The sequence below is a fragment of the Anthonomus grandis genome, chromosome 17 (assembly GCF_022605725.1).
Source record: "Anthonomus grandis grandis chromosome 17, icAntGran1.3, whole genome shotgun sequence".
Classification (NCBI taxonomy): domain Eukaryota; kingdom Metazoa; phylum Arthropoda; class Insecta; order Coleoptera; family Curculionidae; genus Anthonomus; species Anthonomus grandis.
The window spans coordinates 9,279,892-9,302,565 of NC_065562.1; the positions used below are offsets into that span (position 1 = coordinate 9,279,892).

Sequence of the window (22,674 nt, forward strand, 5' to 3'; positions counted from 1 at the left end):
AGATTTAAAGAAAACGTTTATCTTTTTTTCATCGGAAGAAGATTATTTCACAATCTTCTTTTAATCAGATTTGAGAATTAGGGCTACATGGGCTATATCTGAGAGGGAAATGTTCATATTTGGTTAACCATATTCAATGTTAAACTAGCGGGAGCAGTTTCAAAAAGTTCAAGTAATTCTAGGAGAACTATTGATAGTAATGGGGACTCCGGTCAACGTAGACCCATTGCCAAATCGAGATTTGTCTGAAAACAATTAACAAATATCTTGTATTCTTCATCTCAGTTTGTCTATGCTTTGAACCATTTTAACCTATGGACACGATGAGATAATAAAAATTAGTTCAAGGTAGTATAATATTTCAAAAGAAAAAATTCGGCGACTATCTAAATGCAAGTAACATCAAGCTCCTTGTCTAGATCTTCAGTATTTCAAGTCATTCCAGATGTTGTCAAATGCTGCCTACCTTCTTCTTAACAGTACCTTCAACAACGAATGGTGGTTAAAAATAAAGGACTGACAAAAATATTAGAGATTACAAAAAAAATGTTCTACATGAAATAAAAATTAACTTTTATAATTAAGAATAAGTATCCATCTTTTTGACGTAACTGTGGGGTCATCGAAATATATCTGAAAAAAGTGTTAGAAATGCTGGAATTGAATATAAACAAAAATATATACAACTCATAAAGCTGCTATCTTAAAACGCGTAGAACCATCTCACTCACACATGACTAAGTTAGTGATCCTCCTGATCACGACGTCATCAAAAACAAATATAATATGAGAATAATTTTACTTTAGAGAATTACCCGTCATTATACGGAATTTATCAAGTATGTCTTCTGATAAGAAATCGAGTTGTTTGTAGACCAACGTGACACAATATAAAACTACATTTATTGAATCTTATATTGTTATAGTGTTTCAATCATGTCTCTTGAAAAATATGCTGGTAAAGTGGCAGTGGTGACTGGAGCATCTGCCGGTATAGGAAAATCGATTGCAGAGCATCTAGTTAAAAAAGGTGTAATAGTGGCGGGCATAGCTCGAAGAGTAGAACGGGTTGAAGAACTGTCCAAACAACTAAAAAATGAAAAAGGATCGTTGCACGCATTCCAATGTGATCTCACTAAGGCAGACCAAATTGCATCAACTTTTAAGAGCATTATCACTAATTTGGGACCGATCTATATCTTAGTCAACAATGCCGGAGTATATCACGTAGCTGGAACTATAGACGGAAATTTGGATAAATGGAGGAGTATGTTGGATACCAATGTAATGGCTTTAGCCATTTGCACCCGAGAAGCTATATCAGATATGAAAACCAATAAGACGAAAGGTCATATTGTCAATATTAATAGTTATGCTGGTCAGGAAATTCTAGATATCCCTGGAATGGAATTTTATACTACAACAAAACATGCTGTTACAGCTCTTACAGAAACTGTACGTTTGGAAATTAATAGAGAAAAATTGCCAATAAAGATAACAAGTATTAGTCCAGGCTATGTGAAAACAGAAATCCAAGAAATAGCATACGGTAAGGAGCGTGCCAAAAAAATTGCCGAGACTACCAGATATATGAGCCCGGAAGATATAACGGAGTCGGTGTTATATGTCCTGGGCACACCCGATCATGTAAATGTTAAGGAGATCACTATTCTAGTGCAAGGGCAGATTGGATAAATGATATTTAAAGGTTTAGATTATAACTGCAACTTTAGTTATTATTATTTAATATATTCATAACCTAAATAAAACACTATTTGGTGTTTTTATTCAGTGAACCTTAAATATAATGTTTTACCATTTACATTTCATTTTGCAACGTTAGATTTTCAATTTTTTTTCTAAATGGGTTGTTATGGGCCTTATAAAAGGATCCATTTTCGATTATACAAATACATGATAATCTCAAAACAATTAAATTAACAGTAAAGTGTAAAATTAATGGAAATAATTAACCATAAAAATAACAAAACAATAGTTAAAACTTCATAAACCTATTCTAAGATTGGTTTTGAGTTTCATAACGTTTCGGTTTGTAGTAGAGAGGTACATGATTATACATTTTTTGACTAACAAATATCAGGGAGTTTGTTATATTGTTTCTTGGAAAAGGAATACTAATAATAAGGAATAGAAATATAAGAATTCCTGAGATAAAAATTAATGTTATGTTTTGCGAGGAATCCGTTTTACCATAAGCCCCAAAAAGGCAACTCATACTATCTATCAAAGGTAGACAAACTGAACGAGTAAACAAAATTTCCAGCTCATGCGTAACAATTCTGACTACAAAGCAACCAAAAGACAGTTTAACAGCAAAGCTCAAAACTTAATTATCAAATGTTAAGCTCCAAACAGGACCAGAAATCGAGAACAATCCTTACTATGGAATAAGTTCTGTTTATTAAACATAAGATTTTGCATATTGCAACTTTAAGGATAAGTTGATTACATATATATCTCTCTTCAACATTGCCGAGGTTCTGACATTGTCGAAATACACATAACATCTAAATACTTATTGATCTTTATTATGCCACAGCATAATAGTATCAATTTCCAATAAACACATTCCATTTATTCCGTAAAGTTTGATTTGCGTTCTTTTGCATTATATTATATTTACAATGGAAGATATGCTAGATTAGCTGAACATATTTATTTATTTATTTGGTGACCATAAGTACATAAATCAAAATAATTTGAATATAAAAGACTTAAAAAAAAGTAATTTTTTAATGCTAAATTTCTACATTAGCCTCATAAACTTAGACAATATTTCGTTTTAAAGTATTTTTGACCTGTATTAAGTAACATGTTAAAAACGTCTAATGAACGGCAGTACAAAATATAACCTTTTGTTATTCCACATAATGGAGAGTTCTGGCCATGATTTGTTTTCCTGAATGTAATAAAAAATAATTCTCTTGATCTGATGTTGACTTGAGAAATGTTAAATTTAAAAAGTGACAAAATAGGAGGAGTGTTCAGCTGACAGTTCATTACTTTATATAAAAACGAAACATCAGTTATCAAACGTCTGCCAAAAAGTGACATCACGCCAAAATGCTCTCGAATTGAATTGACATCTTGATATGAACCAAAGCGGGTTTTTAAAGAAAGAAATCTTAAAAAATTGTTTTGGATGCTCTTCAATCGATCAATGTAAATTCCATACCTAGGGTTCCATATAATGCTTCCAAAGTTCAATTTGCCAAGAATAAATGTATTAAATAAACATTTTATAGCTCGAGAACTAGAAAACATTTCACATTTACGAAAAATATAACCCAACAATTTAGAAGATTCTGTTACAATGTCAAACATCAGTTTAGAGTCCAATGTAATTCCCAAATCGCGTACGCAGTTCACTTTAGGTAAGCAAATATCATTAAATTTATATTAATAATTTATTTTATTTTTATTTGTTGAAAAGCTTATACTTTGACATTTTTTAATGTTAATTAATAATGTTAATATTAATATCAGCAAAGGTTTAGGACCGGAAGTAATTTCCCTTTTGTTTGTCAAAAATTATTATTAGCTGTGCCTCGTTACTGCCTCGTTACTGGAAGTTCTCAGTTCTTCCATATCTTCTATAGATATTAATGAATTACTACAAGGATGTATCTACTAACGCTAATGGTTTTCAATAAGATATTTAAGTCAGTTAGAACTCATGAAATTTTTAACAGCTTTGTCATTGCTTAACGATACGTCATTCATATCATTTAAAGCTACTAAAACAGCATGGGTTTTACAAAGCAGATCAACAGCTACAAACTTCAGAGTTTTTTAAGTGCGAAGATCGAAGAGGGTTATTACATAGGTGAATTACATAGTCACACACACACAATCTTGTGCTGATGAGATTTGAGCATTACTGCACTATATCTGAGATGGATATGTTAATATTTGGTTAACCACATTCAATGTTGAATTAGCGGGAGTAGTTTTAAAGGAAATTCAAATAATTTTACGAGGACTTCAGTGGTCACACCTATGGGCCTACATATATAAGCCTACCTGTATAAAAGAAGTAAAACCTATAGTTTTACTCCTTTTATACATTAATGAAGCTCTCTCTAATCTGCAATTAGATATTGCGAGCGTCTTTTATAGACTGACGACTTAAAATTTATTAAAACTATTGACAGTAATGAAAACTCTAGTCTGATTCTATTAGACATTTATTATTTTAATCATTGGTATACTCAAAACCTTTAAAGTTTTAATCTTAATAAATGTAAATTAATATCAGTCCCTCTGCAAAACAGTTCTCTACAAATTTGATCATATGCTTAAAGAATCCTTGTTGGAAGATGTGGGAAGATGATTGTGATTTGAATATTACTTTTGATCGAAAACTTAATCTTAATGCTTACATAGATAATATTATAATGAAAGGTTATAGAATCTTAGGGTTCATAGACACAATTTTGATCGAATAGGTGACATCCAGGACATAATATGTTTTTATAACTGCTTAGTGTCTTCGAGTATAATTGTATTTCATGATGACCATTTTTTTACAATATAATATGGTTAAAATATTCACAGCTTATAGTATTTGATTTCTGGCTTCCGCTGCGGGTTTATTTAAATTCTTAGGTTTAATTTCCTGCCAGTTATCCGGTGTGACGCTCTGATTCCCACAACTTTGAGATTGGGCCAATTCTTATTGCCCTTAAGCAAATTGAAACTTTTTGATAAATTGATGAATTTCCGGAATACCCAGAACCATTTCTTTTGGTGTATTATAATATTTTCTTTTCATATTTTTGGTATTGGACAGAAAATTCTTTTATTTTAGTGCAGGTATTTTCAAGCTTTTTGAATTCGTTGTATCAAATTAATATTCTATAGATTTAATGTTATTTATACAAGTGTACGTGATCTTTACGTTTGTCGAAATAGTCATAAAATATGTAATGACATTCATACATCAAAAGGCAATGTGGTCCCAGTAAACATATTTTTTTAATTTTTAGGTGCATTTTTAGTTCCTTATTGTATTATGTTGGTAGTTGGAGGAATACCCTTATTTTATATGGAACTGGCATTAGGACAGTATAATCGGAAAGGTGCTATAACTTGCTGGGGACGATTATGCCCACTTTTTAAAGGTAAGTCCAAAAACATACTTTATTTAATGAAAAAATATATTTTTGTACTATTTACTATTCTAGTTTTTTTTTAATCTTTTTTATTTCATTTCCTTTGTTTTACACTTTCATATATCGCATAAGAAAAACTAACTAAGAATTACCATATACATACCACAAAACTCAGATCTTGGGTGCGAAAATCAATGTAGTATACTTAATTATGTGTTCTATGTAATAAAGCTTTTCCTATTCAGTTAATTAAAAAAAAGGTAAAGTATACTAAGAGGCTCAAAGTGTTAAGAAAAAAACCAAATCTGATTATTACAGTGGTCGAATTTTTAAGGCGAAGAATAAACAAAAAGAAACCTGGACCATAATTAATAAGAGAGGTCAAATTTTCACACACTCTTTCCAGTACTGCAGGCTGTATTTCGGCAATCACGCGTCGTATGTTGGCTTCCAAGTGCTTAAGTGTTTCGGGTTTATCAGCGACTTAACATAGCCCCAAAGGAAATAATCTAATGGCGTCAAGTCGCACGAACGAGCTGGCCAGTTTACAGGTCCATTCCTTGAAATTATTCGTTGCTCGAATGTCTCTTACAGTAAATTAATTGTTTGGCGCGCTGTATGGCACGTGGCACCGTCCTGCTGAAACCACATTTCTGCAACACCTGCAATAGCTTCCAATTGAGGCACAAAAAAGTTGGTTATCATGTTTCTGTATTGCTCACCGTTTACTGTAACGTTCTGACCATCAGCATTTCTGAAGACATAAGGACCAATCATTCCACCGGCCCATAAAGCGTACCAAACGGTAAATTTTTCTGGATGTAACGGTTTTTCGCCAATAGCTCGTTGATTCTCATCCCCCCAAATTCGGCAATTCTGCTTGTTTACATAGCCATTTAACCAAAAGTGTGCTTCATCACTGAACAAAATTTTCATATGAAATCGTGGATCAACAGCAATCTTTCCTTCCGCCCATTCAGCTAATGTACGGCGCAAAAGATGATCCTGGGGTTTCAACTCCTGGACAAGTTGAATTTTATATGCTCGCAATCCGAGATCTTTGCGCAAAATTTTCCATGAAGTGGATGGACATAAGTTGACTTGTTGAGAACGACGACGAATTGACACATTTGGATCATTATCAACACTATGCTGCACAGCAGCTATCGCTTGTTGCGTGCGCACTGTACGGCGTCTTACGGGATGCGTATTGTCGACTAGAGTAAAAGTATTGCGAAAACGATCAACAGTTTCTCGAATGAATCTCTCTGAAGGACGATTATGAGCACCATAAAACTCACGTAATGCCCGATGTGTTTCTCGAATAGAACCATGTCTTTCAAAATAAATTTGAACAATTTGGAAACGTTGCTCCGGCGTGAGTCTGTTCATGATGAATTGTCAAATCAAACTAATCTAAAAATAACCCAGAACTGTCAGGTCGGCTGTCATAAAAAACATTGTTGCTAAATGAAAGTTCTCCGCCTCTAAAAAAACACCCTTATAATAATGAAGTTAGTTTGGGTATAAAGTATAAAAAATCTAGTAGGATAGATAATATTTCTGCTGAAATACTTATACGATTGCCAGATACAGCTCTGGATAGTCTATCAGCTCATGTCAACCAGTCTTGACTACAAGACATAGTTCCCGCCTGTCAGATTTTTTTTTGATAGCTTTATTTTTAAGGGTGGGAACTCTAAGGATCTTAGTAATTATCACCCAATATCTCTTCTAAGGTTATTGAAAAACTTGTCAATAGAAGGGCTTGGAACTACTTCCAGTCTTTCAATATAATCACAACAAGGAAGTTTGGATTTTAAGCATCGAAGGATACTCACGATGCTATACATATACGATTTTTTGAAAAATGTTTAGTTTAAGGTGAACTAAGGCTACATATCGGCAACGGTTTTCTGTGATCTCTCTAAAGCTTTTCATTTTGTGGATCAAGGATTACTGGTGTCTAAGCTTGAAAGGTATGGCTTTCGACGAGTGGTTTAAATTGTATCTTAGCAATTGGGGTCAGTCTGTTGTACATTCAGGGAAAAAATCATCTATCCCAATAATTACTTGCGGGGTCTCACAGGGATCAGTTTTGGAGCCAATTTTGTTTTTCGTATATATAAATGATCTTGTTGAGCCTAATATCTCTGGAAAGTTCACCCTAGTTGGGGACGCATGCAGCAAACCATGTAGAACGACATGAGCATTATTAATGAATGGATCATGTCCAATCGTCTTTGTTTAAATCAAAGCGTAACATATATTGTTGGGTTTAGGTCACCCTTTGCAGAAAGTTGAAGTAAATACGTTTCTGGGCATTCTGATTAATCAAAATTTACGCTTTAAAGACCATATACCGTAAGTGGAAAGTTTTCATCAGGATGTTTTGCGAAAAGGGTGGTAAGAGAGAAATTGGAACATCAGCTAGAACGGACAAACTATTTCTTATTATTTGAGTCGTATCTCAGGTATGGAAAACCATTCCAAGATACTTTTTAAATATGATTTTTATGATCCACTAGAAAGCTGTTCATTTTATTACTGGAATAAATGAAAGAGAGTCATGTAGACCACACTTTATTGACCTAAAAATCTTAACTTTTACAGCTTTTTTTTCATATAAGAAGCTGCTATCCTTATTTTTAAAAATTGTTTTGCACTCATGGACTCGGTCACTTATCACAACACACGGCAAAATCACCTTCTGCCTCTACCGCTTCCAAGATCTGCACTGTTAAAAAAGTCACTTATATATGAAAGCAGAAAGGGGGTCAACTATTTACCAACAAATCTGAAAATACTGAATTCCTTAAAGATCTTTGGACACTTACTTAATTTCTTACTATCGGGTAGGGCTTATTATAGCATGGAAGAATTTTACCAGGATGCACTTTAAAATTTGATTTTATTTTGCTTTCATTGTGATACTTGCCTGTTAATTTAAGTTTATATCTGATATCAGTGTTTGTATTTTTTAATTCTTTATATTTACATTATTACTGTGAATTGTTTTTTATGTTTGTGGCTTTGTATTTAATGATTTCCGTTCACTTGTATACCAGTCAATTTTTTTTTTTATTTTTCGACTAATAAAGTACTTTTGTACTTGAATTTGAATTGCAAGTTATTTCAGAAGTCCCAGCTACAAGTTAGAAAGATAATGATCGAATTTTTCTTACTTTTCCTTTGCTAACTAGAGTTTGATCTAAATTGAACATAGAGAAGGCCGAGCTATTAGAAAGTACTGACGCAAATTTATGATACGAGCATGTTCTTGATCCCGAGCGGTGATTCACCGTGTTCGATATTGAAAAAAAATCTTTTCAGCCGCGAGCGTAACTGGAAAATATTAAAATCGGTCTTTACCTATAATCAGTCTTATATAAATCTCTTCAAAGCTGCACAAAGAAAACGCCAACGTTTTGAGATAAGATCAAGTTTGAAAAAAGGAGATATACATGTAGTAGTAATAAGTTTAAGATTCAATAAACATTTCTTTTAATGCTTCTAGATAGATGAAATAGAGTCAACACTTTGGTAAAGATATTAAGTAAATAATTACTTACTTTTATTTTAATTAACATCCATGCTATAAGGTAAAATTTACAACTTATATACTATGATTGATCCTATATTTTTGCAAGGAAATTTGGGATCATTAGGACCCACGTATCTTTGAAAAATTACTGAAAACGTTACTCTCTTTATTGCTCGAAATATATTTGAATTTCAAATACTTCACAACAATGAGCTGTTTTATTCTAGTAAGGTTAGAGAACATTTGGATGCAGCATATCCGAATATGTGGATTGGGCGTTGAGATTATTACTTTATTAATTTATAAATGTAAGAGGAACACCATGTGATAAGATGTCCGGAATTTAAGACTATTGATCCCAGGATCTGGCTTACTGGTTATTATATTCTACGAGAACGAAAATATTATTTAAAAAAAATATCATTTTTATTTGTCCTAAAATATAGTAAGTAATACAGAAATAATCTTATCAATTCTTCAAAAAAGGACAAATAAGGAAAGCATCGCGATTATAAAAAACCGATACACAGGTACATGCAACACCACAAAGATGTCGATATATCTGCGGGATGCTACCCGTTAAAAGTATAAATATACTATTTCCAGCAATATAAAAGTGTCTAATACAAAAATATTATACTTATATAAATTAAAACCTAGTCACACACAGAGTAACCAGTTCTCTTAAATTATTTTACCTAAAAAGCTAAAAGAAACCGTAGATGCACGCAATTTGTATGGTATTAATTAGAAATCTATAATAGATTTAATCAAAGCAATAATATGTAATACACAGATCAATTCAATCACATACACATTCACTTAAAAAATAATGGAGGGATTCAATTTTTATTTTTTATAAAACAATTATTTGTACTTATAATGATGTAACAAGAAATACAAAAAAAAATTAAAATATATAAATCACAAGATATTTCATTGTTTGGTCAATAAGTTACTTTTAACACTCTTTATAAATGTAAATGTGTATGTTTGTGTTTTTATTTCGTCGGCTAGTTCATTCCATAACGTAATAGCTACGTAACAGAATGATTTTTGAAAATTCGCAGTTTTATGTTGAGGAATTAAGAAATTATTTATATGCCTTGTATTATGGTTATGTCGACTACAGTAAAATAACTGACGCAAATAAGGTGGCTGACCAGTTTTTAAAACTCTATGCACAAAACTCAGCGAATGACATTTTCGCCTGTTAGACATTGATAAAATGGAAAGCCTATTCAAGTAAGGCGCAATGTGTTCTCTGTATGTTATATTAAAAGAAAAACGTAAACAGGAGTTCTGTAATTTTTGAATTGAATTTGCCGTTTCCGCTGTTAGTGAACTTCCGTAAACAACATCTCCATAATCCATAAAAGACAAGACCAAACTGTTACAGAGAAAATATTTTGTCTTTGACGGTATATATTTCTTAATGCTCCAGAGTTTCCTCAAACGCATATAGGCAATACCTAGTTTTCGCTTCACATGTGCATTAAAAGATAGTTCAGAATCCAGATAAATACCTACATTTTTAACTTCCTCCACTATTGGAAAGAGTGTATCATTTATTTTAGGAACAAAATTCTCGGACACTCTTTAAAGTTTAGTTTGGTACCACCAAGAAATATTACAGACGATTTAAAAGGGTTAAGTTTTAAATTGTGATTTTTGGCAAAATCAATAATATGATTCTAGTCAGTTAATAAAACAGTTTTGTTCAGTTTGCACCTGACTTTCAGAGAATGATACATATATTTGCGAATCGACCGCGCATACTGTTGTATCTTACAATATTGTAGATGCTTATACATATCCGCAACATAAATAGAGAACAACAGTGGACCCAAAAAAGACCCTTGAGGTATTCCCTGTGACATAATCAAGTAATCTGACTTAGCTAGAAGGTAGTCATAATATATGTATTGCAACACAGTGGGAACGGTTTCTTAAGATAAGATGAAAAGAAATCTATCGAGGTTCTTAAAAGACCAAAATACTGAAGTTTTGCTAGAAGCAGCCTATGATTTAGAGTGTCAAAAGCTTTGCTTAAATATAGCAATCTCAAACACGTTACATTTTTATTGTCTTCGTTCATTCGAATATCATTGATTAAACTTGTAAGGCTTGTAGTTGTACTATAATTTTTCCTGAAACCCGATTGCCAATCTGTAATAACATGTGAAGGGGTACAAAAGAAAATAATTGATCATATATATACATTTCCAAAATTTTAGAAACCGCAGGTAATATACTAATTTGGCCAGATCATTAAAGCCTAAAGGATTGGATAATTTTGATATGGGTTTAATGATTGATTTCTTCCAGATAGCAGGATATACATTTACCAAGGTAGAAGCTATTTTTTATTCATCAATGCTTCACTATTTTTCTCTTATAATCTGGCAAGATTTTTCTCATTAATCCTAAGAGGTAAAATAATTAATAAAAAAACTATTGTCTTTCCAATATGCTTTCATTCAAAAAGACTTCATAGGAAAATATAGCAAATACGTTTATAATTTGACCTTTTACCATTCTATTTCGCAAATTAGTTATAGAAGAAAGCATTCAAGTAGGAAAAGCTCATCTTCCGGAACTTAAAGATAAATATTTAGATAGGTTTCTTAAATATATTCTTTACGATGCAAAAAATATCCCAAATTCTATTTTTTTTTTAATTTATAGATTCTTGTTCTCAGATTGGTTTTCTGTTGCTTGAGATATTTATTATGATTAAAACAAAGATTTTCATAGGTACCATAAATTATTTATTACTAATAATTAGTTTTTCCCTTCTTGGAAACCCTTTATTAGGAGTCAGTTTTTGATCCATTTTTGCAAGATTATTAAGGTCTTAATGGCCATAACCAGTTTGAAGCTCTACAATTATTCTCAGTTTGTCCTTTCTGTTTGTCCTTTCTTTTCTCATGGCGATTTTTATGTTAATGGAAATTTTCATAAATATATTGTCTTTCTGAAACTCTTCAAATATAGCATTTCTATAAGGTTATGTTTTTTAAAGCAGGTTCGTATTTCTCACATGTAGTATTCATTAGGACTCCCAATGCTCTGGTCTAATAAAGGGACTAAAACATCCTCTTTTAGCAACTTTATCTGTAGCTGCACCCACACATATTTTACATTGTTACGGTCCCTTAGCTTCTTTAGTTCCAGTAGTCATCCTCTAAATATTCAAATGACATCCCAAGTGAGATATCATAATAATATCATTCATCATAAATTTTGTATAAGTTTGTTATGTTTTCATAACGATTTTTCTTTGTTTTTAGGCTCCAATAACAGACGATGAATTCCGTATAGTTCTTTTAATTTGTGCATATTTTCAGTATTCCACTTTTCTCCTTGCATGAAAGAGAGCACCTCTTTCTGCGCAGGCAACTTGTCGTAAAATATAGAAACAAAACAGAGGCTCTTTTATCTTTTTCGAATCTTTGGCTTCAGAGACATAAGCCGGAAAAGTATCACAAAAATTAATTAAGTCTATTGTCACTTTGTAGCAAAACACGAACGTTTCTCTCTTGCCTTTCCTTGGTCTACTTGACCCGACATTATATGATAGTCAAGATATTTCTGAGGCAACATTTCAATGCACACTTTAGTCCAAATGCTGTATTTTTGGCAGTATCTCCGAAAGAGAAATTGCATTTTTCTCCAGATCAAACTGGTGTATTAAATATGGACCACGAGGACATAAACCACTCGATATATTTAAACAAATGTTGAAAGATAATGATGGTCAGTGATATGAGATGATTTACCATGTTATAAGATAAAATTTACAACTTATATATATTATTGCTTCTATATTTTTAAAAGGAAATTTGAATAGCCCCACATATCTTTCAAGAATTCACGAAAACATTACTCAAACAATGTGAAGGAACCTTTGGATACAGCATATCCGAATATGTGGATTGTGATAGACTAGACAACTTTCTCGTCAGACTTGGTCTGATCGTATGCTGAGACCATCCATACCTGGACTTTTTGGAATTATAGATTATTGAGCCGAGGATCTGGCTCACTGTTTATTCTGCAAGAACGAAAATATTATTTACCAAGGTAATTCAGGGAGCTAGGCTTCATTATTTTTCTCTTATAATTTGGCGAGCTTCATTTGATTGATCTTTAGAGTTAAAGTAATCAATAAAAAAACTATTTTTTTTCCAATATGCTTTGATGTAAAAAGTCTTCACAGGAAAAGTAGAAAAAGTATATCTTCCGGAACTTAAAGATGAATATTAAAAGGTTTCCTAAATAAATTCTTAACTTTGCAAAAAATATTCCAAATTCTCATTTTTTTAATTCATAGAATTTTGCTTTCAGATTGGTTTCCTGGACAATGTTGCTAAAGTTATTTTTTATAATTCAGATAAAGTTTTTTATATGGTACTATAAGTTATTTATTACTAATAATTAGTTTTTCCCTTCTTAAAAACACTTCGTTATGTATTAGACAGTTTCTGGTTCCTTTTTGGAAAGATTATTAACGTGTCCCTTAGGTTTCAGGTTTAGTTCGAGGGTCTGTAATTATTCTCAGTTTGTCCTTTCTAAACAAGGTCTCTGGCAATTTCTTACTTAATAGAAAATTTAATGACATATTATCTGTTTGACACTCTTCAACTGTCGCATTTCTATCTAGTGAATTAGGTGGTGCTTCTTAAAGCAGCCTCGCATTTATGACGTGTGCTACTACTAAAGTGCTACTACTAACTAATAAAGGGACTCAAAGATCCTCTTTTAGCAAATTAATTTTATTTCTCATTTTCTAGTACACGACTGTATCCACACAAATTTTACTTTAGCTACGTTTACAATGCGCGGATCTATTAGGTCCATGGATCAAATTTTGAGGGTTAAATTAATGCAGGATTATCTCTAGATGTCCGTTGAATGGAGTTAAATTGAGTTGTCAGTGTATCAGTTTAGATGAAGAATAATTATAGGACAAAACATTGTCCTTGTCTTTCTCTTCTTCGTTATTTTTGTGTATAAAAATAAAAATCTCGTAAGCTAACATCTAATAATATGGCATTTTGGTACTTCAAAATATGTCCTAGATGTTTAGGGACGACCGGGGTACGTTACACCACGGGGTAAGTTGAAACAGTAGCCGAATTTTAACTCGGCGCTTCTCGGCAAATCTCGTATTGCGTATACAAGCAGGCCTTGGGGCCTCTCAGTCAACCACCAACTTTCGAAGAGTGCGTACGTTCCGTTTGAAATTTAAGTGCAGTTTAGGAAAATTGTTACGTCAAAGTAAAGTTTGAAGGTAGGAATATAATTTGAATATCTTTTTGCATGTATTCCCATTTGTTCAACTTAAATTGGGGTGCTGTTTGTTAGGGGATACATGTCTGCTGGATTGTTGAAACACCTAACTCGGGGCAAATTGTAACGTGTTACAACTTACCCCAAAAATTGCAACGGTTAAGATAATAGTTTTTTATTGTTTAATTTTAGCATGAGAAACTATAAGAAGAAAACAAGTAGGGGCGAGACATTCAAAGAAGATATGAAGGAAGCTATAACTAGAGTTTTAAATAATGAATCCATTCGATCAGTAGCAAAAGATCTTAAAATTTGTCATGTAACACTTAGCAGATATGTTAAGAAAATTAAAGAGAAAAACGATAATAATAATATTACACATGTCTCATTAGAAAAGTTTGGGTTTAGTAAACAAAAACAAATATTTACAGATGCCCAAATGAATGAACTTGAGCTTTATATTAAGCGGTGCGCAAAAATTTATTTTGGTCTCTCTCCAAAAGAGGTAAGATAATTAGCTTATGATTGTGCTATGGCATTTAAAGTTAAAGTGCCTGAGTCATAGTCTAAAAATAAGACAGCGGGCGAAGATTGGCTAACGAATTTTCTTAAAAAACATCCTAATTTATCTATTCGAGTTCCCGAGGCAACCAGTATTGGACGTGTGAGAAACTTTAATAAGACAAATGTTGATTTGTTTTATGACAAACTTGCTAATGTCCGGGACAGATTTCAATTTACTCCATCTGACATATGGAATCTGGATGAAACTGGGCTGACTACAGTTCAAAGGCTATGAAAAGTTATAGCCGAAAAAAAAGGCACAAAACAAGTTGGCGGTATAACATCCAGTAGAAGAGGGGTTCTAGTAACTCTATGCATTGCAGTAAGCGCTATTGGTAACCACGTCCCGATGTTTCTATTTCCTCGAAAGCGCTTTCAGGATCACTTTATTCGAGATGGTCCGTCAGGGTGCATTGGAGCTGGCAATGGATCAGGTTGAATGACTGTTGATGACTTTTTTATATTTATTCAACACTTTATTTCACATGTTCGGCCTTCTACCGAAAAACCCATACTACTGGATAACCATGATTCTCACGTGGCATATCGCCTCCAGCCTCTTGACCGGTCAGTTTATGGTCCCTTAAAAAAATATATGACGTCCCAACAAGACTCCTGGATGCGTAATCATCCTGGAAAATCTATGACAATATATGATATTCCAGGACTTGCTCGTGAGGCACTTCCTTTAGCACTTTCACAAAATATTATTACGAAAAGCTTTTAATGTACTGGAATTGAACCATTTAACAGGAACATTTTTGGGGAAGATGATTTTTTGCCATCCAGTGTAACTGATCGACCGTACGTACAAGAAGACCGTCAACATGAAGAAGTACCACCTGATGTCCCGCCCGTAGCTGATGATGATTGTGCCTTAGGAAATGAAGCTCTTCATCTGGCTGGTTTAGACCTGCAATTGAAGACTTGCCTTCTACATCTCATGCTGTACCATCTAACTACGTTTCCTGTGAAATTACTTCGGTGCTGTGAGTTTTTCTTCAGCAGCAGTGAGACCATTTCCAAAGTCTGCGCCAAAAAAACAAACAATTAGAGGCCGGAAAAAACGAAAATCTGCTGTTTTAACTGATACGCTCGAACAGGCTTTAAAGTCGAAAACTAAAGCAAAGCTTGTAAAAAAAGGGAAAGCATTGGCGCCAAAGGTTATAGCAGCCAAAAGAAAGGTTCTTCAGTCTTCTGACAATGAATCTGATGAAGACGATACAATTTGCATTGTTTGCTGCGTGAAATTTTCTAATAGCAAACCAGGAGAAGGATGGATGCAATGCAAAACATGTAAGCAGTGGGCACACGATGAGTGCACTCCCGGTGATCTCGGATTCTATATATGTCATCACTGTGACTCAGACGACGAATAAAATGTTTGTTTGTTCTACAAATGCTTATTTTGAACTTTGTTTTTTTGTTTTTATCTTATTACATTAAAAAGTTATTGATATAAGAAGATTATATTATTGAAATTTTGTTAGAATTTTATTTTTGTTTTCTTTTGTTAGACTATTACATGTTTTTTTTATTAAAAATAAATATTTATTTTGTAGCTATTTTCATTTTATTTTTTTCCTGTTAAGCAAAAAGTTCATACTCATTGCTTTAACTATAATTTAAGCTAGTTTTCTAAAGTAGAAAACGATGTTACATCTTACCCACAAAATGGTACAACTTACCCCAAGGGCAGGGTAAATTGTACAAAAATCATGCCTGCTTTATTTTTGATACTTTTAAAATAATACTATAGTAATTAAAAAATTAAGTCTCTTATAACATTTATAAAGGTTTGTAGAATATTGTAGGAAAATACGAAATTTGTAAGACAAAAAGTTTTTGCTACAATAAAAATTAACCATAAATTGTTACAACCTGGCTCGGTCTCCCCTACACCGAAAAAAAATTAATTTAATCTACCCTATTTGGAAAGCATCAAATTCGCGTATCATATTTTAGTGCGCTGCCATTTACACCAAAAAAATAGTCTTCGTGACGTCATTTGATCCAAGTATTAAATGTTTGATACACGCGTTGTAAACGTAGCTATTGTTACAGTTTCTTAGCGTCTTTAGTTCCACTAGGCCCACTCCCCTTAATACCCTAATGGCATCCTAAGTGACATATCATAATATCACTCATCATAAATTTTGTATAAGTTTGTAAATCAATATATTGACCATACAAAACGTTTCCCATCATAATTTATTCATGGCTAAACATGCAATCAAGTTCCCCGGGGCATTTTTTCTATTAATACTTCAACTTAAAACACGTTTTTATAACCGAAAATATTATTGAACAACACAGAACATACCAAATTCGATGTAACCCTGAGGTTAGCAACTGCTTTTAGGGTTGGATGGCTGTCAAATATTCTTAGAATTTGCTTGAGTATTGCCAAGATTTTTGTAAAGACCAATATAAGATTCCGTAATGGTTGTAATATCTATTATCTTGGGTTTTTTCAAAAAGTGCAGTTGCGCTTTCGTTGGTCTTTGATCCATCTGTGTTTCATTATCAGAACTCCACAAATGCTACGGTCATCACAAAACACAAAAATATAGAGAAGTGGTGGTTACATACAAACTGATTGAAATTCTTCTGATAAATCTGCTAGCGTCCTCTCGTTGGCAACGGAAACTGTTGTAACTAACCTGACAGTGACGTACCTAATTGAACGAATCAAAATGGTAGAAAGGCGTGGCTAAGTTAAGGCGGTAAAATTCAAATTTCATATAATAAGAAATCTTATAATTTTATTATTTAATCGAAATATCTAGAGCAAACGCTTAATCAATAAGATTACTAATAGAAAATAGGACTATTTTGATTAGGCGTTAGCATCAGTTATTCATCAGCATCAGTATAGCATCAGTTATCAATTAAACTCTTCAGCTTTATTTTTTATATCTAAATGAGTATCAATAGCGTCCTACATATCAACAATTGCAAAATAAAAATAAACAATGTTTTTCTAAAACAATCTAAGACATTAATTATTTAATTTTCCTGGAAAAAAATTACCTAAAATTATATGCATAATACACAATAATTTATTATAACAAATATTATATAAATTACAATTAATCTAAAAATGTTTTAAAAGTATTTTGTTAGCACTGAACTAGGTATGCCAACCCAAACAGATTAGAACATTTTTGTGTTATTTTCTTATCATACATCTAAAGACATTACCATTAGGTTAATAATATCTCTATATTGTTAACATAAACATAGATTCGATAAGAAATATAAAATATATTAATAATAAATGTTTTTTATTTGCAAAATACAATATTTATAAGTGAGATACAAAACTATATATGCAAATATAAGGCCAACAAATTCAGATTTCTGCAGTGCAGATTCTGGCTTCAACATTGTGACCCAAAAAAGGAACATTTTATAAATTATATAGTTCAACTAGCAGACAAATAGGGTAATGTTATCAGATAATATTTAAAACTAACGACATAGGTTTTAGCATACGGAGTATTATCTAAAAAAAACCATATATCTATCTGCAAATAAATATATCAAACAAAATAAAAATGCAAATAAAATAATCTCTTTGAAAATGAAACCAACTTATAGCATATATCACTTGCATAGTATATATTTCTTGGTCTCTCATAATACTAACAAAATGACTTAGAAGTATATTATTTAAAAAAAAAATGGGACAATAAAAATATTCACTCAGTGAACACAAAATAAAATTATGAAATAAAATTAAAAAATAGGTTTTTAATACTATTCGCTAAATGATTCATGTAAAAAATAATGACAAAACAAATGTTTAAATAAATATGTATTGTAGTATAAAGCCAGCAGTATCAGTATTTTATCAGCGTCAAATTTGTTGAAGAGAAATGATCAGAACAAATTCTATAGCTCCAAATCTTAGTAAAATTTGCAGTGCATATCTCACTCCATGTTTTTCTTGAAATGGGGTTTGAAGTAAATTCAAAGAATCATTTATTACTGTTTATCAGAACCATTTAAACTGTACATATGTACTTATATTTACAGGAAAATTTTAATCTAATTTTTCGTTATGAAAAAAAATTGGTAGAGTCAGATATTTTGTAATATGTATTTATAATGATCATTTTAAAAAATACATATTTAAAAGGTGAAACGTCTTGATTGAAACCAACTCAATTTGATTTTATCACAGACTAAAAACTGACAATACAAAAAAATAACAGTAATAAATAAAATCACATTCGTAAGGAAACCTGGAATTGCTGCAAATCAATTAAAACATTACTCCTGGTATTGAAAGAGATACTTTTAAAAATAAAAAAGTAATTAATTTAAAATAGCATCCTTAAAACAAACCTTACTCATGCTTACGCCATACATCGAAAAACAAACTCAATATAATGATCTTCCATCAGCCAATGTCAACAACGTCATTTCTGTCAATTTTACCAAGCAAGATGGCAGAAATACGATTTCGATTGCACCATATAAGCTTCATACATACGGTCATTCTCGTTCTACTTTTCTCTAATTGGATTGGCAATTTCAAAGGATGAAACAAGAAAGTCCTGTCAAATCAAGTTGACTGTTATAGGATATATTTGCTGCAGTCCTAGTCTGGCTTCCGTAATGACTAGTTATTCATTCACAAAACCAGATAAATAATTCTAAACCTAAAGTTTTACATAAGTCTCAAACAATTGACTTTAACTTCTGGTTACTTTATTGCTTCTCAATCCTTCTAAGTAATTAACTGGTATTTGCAACATTTGATGCCAAAGCCTTATTGAATTGGTCTTAGATTATCCAGTCAAACATATACCTTACAGGGTACTAAACAGAAACCGTTTACTTTAAGTCTTCCAAGAGCATGGCCCAGAATAAATGGATGTAATATCTATATTTGGACGATTTACATCATATATCTTCGAATGCTTCAAGAGATCATTACTTGGCGATATTAGTGTTCGCCCAATTTAGATTTCAAGCAAACATTTTCAATGGAATGGTCTTCCGCCACGTTATTTTAGAGATATTGAAAGACAATTATTGGATTCAATTTATTCAAATAGGTGGATTAGGTGCCAACAGACTGGCCAGCACACCCACCAGAGTTAACAATTCCAGTCGTTCCAAGAGAACATTAACTTTATCGTTTAAATTTTGTAGTAGTTAATAGAATTTAAGCAGGAACGTCTTGCTGACCCATCCAAACAAAAGCAGACTAAATCAAAAGAGAACAACACAAAGTCTCGGTCTCAAAAAATTATTTTATTTGTTAAAGTGGTGACACGTGTTTCGCTCCTAAGAGCTTCATCAGACCTTAAGAAGGTTAAAAACACGCCCGACTGGGTCAAATATACACACACACTCAAACATATACACACGAGTGTGTGTATATTTGACCCAGTCGGGCGTGTTTTTAACCGTCTAACGCTTCGTCCTACGTGGGCGATTAAAAAGGTGCGTGCGACGCGCGCGTCAATAGCGACCAAGAGCGCGATTCGTACGATGAAGAAAAGCTTGTCCATGATGTAGTGTCCTCGAGCGACGCGTACTACAGTAGATTCTGACATTGCTAGTGAGAACAACAATATTATGCCGTGGTTTGACAAACGTAAAACTGTGTTACTGGATAACCTGGCTTTAAAAATAGCTTTGATTCGGCAAAGGCAAAATAAAAGAAGACAAACCAATAATATATATTTGTAAAGGGCACGGATGAGTGAGTTTTATCATTTATACCGAGAGTTAAGGCGTCCAGGAAATGAGTGTCTCTTCTAGGGATATGCAAGGATGTGCGCCAATACCTTTGACTACATTATAGGGGCTATTAGGTCAGAAATAAGAAAATCTTCAACGAATTTCCAGTACCCTATATCAGTAGAGGAGCGCTTAATTGTAACCATCAGGTAAAAATAATTGTAAATAACTTTAAAATTGTTTTATCGATTTCTATGATACATATGAATTATTAATGATGAGTCACATTTGTATTGTGGAATTGGTCGTGATCGGAATAATGAGATGTTCTTGAACTTGACGAGATATAAGATCCTGCTGGAGAGGGATGCAGAGGTGGTACGCAAGTGATGCCCAGATCGCCATGTTGAATCTGACCTGAAAATTGATGTCCGTTCTGAACTGTTGATACTTGAGAAATATAGGAAGACGGTACGCCGGAAACCCCTGAGCCGTACTGTTGAACTGTATTCTGGACAGAAAACTGATTCTGCTTCTCAACTTCAACAATTGAATTTATTAACAGGTTTTGCACTACGGAAGGCTAACTTCTTTAAGGCTTAATTGGCGGAAGGAGTCTTACATGAGGAAGTAAAGATTTAAAAACATGTATATCTTCATCATCATCATTATCAGCTTTGTTTAATAAATCGACTTTTTTCTTCTCGAGGTCCAGCATGTCTCGTTCAAAGTTGGATTTAGCATTATTTTGTGCCTTACGGTTTTTACGTATTTCAGTGGGTGTAGTTGGTCCATGTTGATTAGGTAACTCATTGTCTAACTCGTCTATCTTCTTTTGTCCCTGTGTCTTCTGTGGAATATCTGGCAGTTGGTCCTCTTCAAACTGGGTAAGTTGATAACTTTGTGACTGGGAGGTATTTTCGTCATCTTCTAGTTAAGAGCGTTGAGAAACAGTACTTTCAGATAATTCAATATTGCCCTGGGTATTCCTTGGTGTAAAAACAACTTTCAGAAAAAGCATTAAATCGAAGTGAGGCCACGATCCTGGATAAATTGGAGCTTGATCACTGCTATCCCCCGAGCGACTTTTGGTGATCTTTTTAAACTCCCTTCTAAATTGTCACGCAGGTTCTTCCATTTTGATTTAACCGCTTCCTCTGAAAAAAAGAGAAAAATTGGATACATGACTTGACTGTTGCTAACATTTTAATGAAAAATATTAACAATTTCTCAAAAAAGTTGGTTTTAATTCGCAAATCTTGGCACAGTTTAAGTTAGGTTAGTTAGAGTGCCGTATCTGTAATAATTATCGAGGTACGTCAGGTAAATGGAAAAGGTTACTAGAAGCTCATATGCCAGTGCCTACTGAAATACACTTTAAAAAAATATCTAACGAATTTATGAAAAATTGGCAATTTCCAAACTGTATTGGCTGTGTCGATGGGAATTATATAAGAAACGACCGCAAAAATCGGGCTCTTTGTATGGTAGATATTGGATCTTATGGGAAAGAAAATGATGCTGGGGTTTTTGAAAATTGTCCACTAAGACGTGCAATTGAATCAGGGAAAATAAGATTATGAGAGGAAACACATTTGCCGCAATCAACAATTAAAGTTCCATTTGTTTTTCTGGGAGACGAAGCGTTTCCTTTAACAGAATATCTAATGAGGCCATTTCCACGAGCCCAGTTAAAAGAAGGGGAAGAAAATGATATATTTAATTACAGATTATCTAGGGCTAGGATGGTTGTGGAGTGTTCGTTCGGAATAATGGTCGCAAAATTTCGTCTTTTAGGAAAAGCTATTGAGACGAGTGTAAATAACGCTGTAGTCAGTGTTAAGGCAATAACGCTATTGCAAAATATTATTATTGACCTGGAAGGAGTAACAAATGCCGAATTAGAAGACTTGGTTGTTAATTCGACATTACCGAGTGTACAACCGACTAAAAAGTATAATGCATATACAAGGAAAGCAATTTTTATTAGAAAAAAATTTTCTCGTTATTTTAAACTGAATCCATTAAAACCTGCTTAATGTAAAATAATATTATATTATTATAAAAGTATATTATTATGTTAATTGATATGTTTCATTTTACACCGGGTCAATAAATGAATGCCTTATTTCTGAATCTAATTTACTTTATATTCAAATTTATTTATTTATTTATACAGATACAACATGATTTGAATGATTACTTACTTGTTTCTCCCAAATCTGTGGCGATTCGTATCCACTCCCTATCTACCAGTAAACGATTATGATAGTGCTTATGGCACAGATGTAAATAGCTTCGCACTATTATCCGTGCACGCGTTAAAATATCGAATATTTTGAATGCGTTGGTCGCTCAAAAATACAGTCGCATCGCGCACATCGTTTGACGTTGCCACGCAAGACAGTCTCATTAGAAAACATTGTTTTGATAAAA

At 32.7% G+C, this 22,674-nt stretch overlaps 2 protein-coding genes across 2 annotated transcripts in view; both read left to right on the plus strand.

Annotated features, from left to right (window-relative positions):
* The window catches only part of LOC126746547 (sodium-dependent dopamine transporter), a 98,587-nt gene that overhangs the window by 36,781 nt on the left and 39,132 nt on the right, over positions 1–22,674 (plus strand). Inside the window, exon 3 of the mRNA XM_050454855.1 lies at positions 5,010–5,144. Coding sequence (XP_050310812.1) covers positions 5,010–5,144 — 135 coding nt within the window. The remainder of the gene's footprint in view (positions 1–5,009; positions 5,145–22,674) is intronic.
* Positions 900–1,774, plus strand: LOC126746553 (farnesol dehydrogenase-like). The gene has a single exon (XM_050454864.1). It carries the CDS (start codon positions 937–939, stop codon positions 1,693–1,695), a length of 759 nt encoding a protein of 252 aa, XP_050310821.1. The 5' UTR covers positions 900–936; the 3' UTR covers positions 1,696–1,774.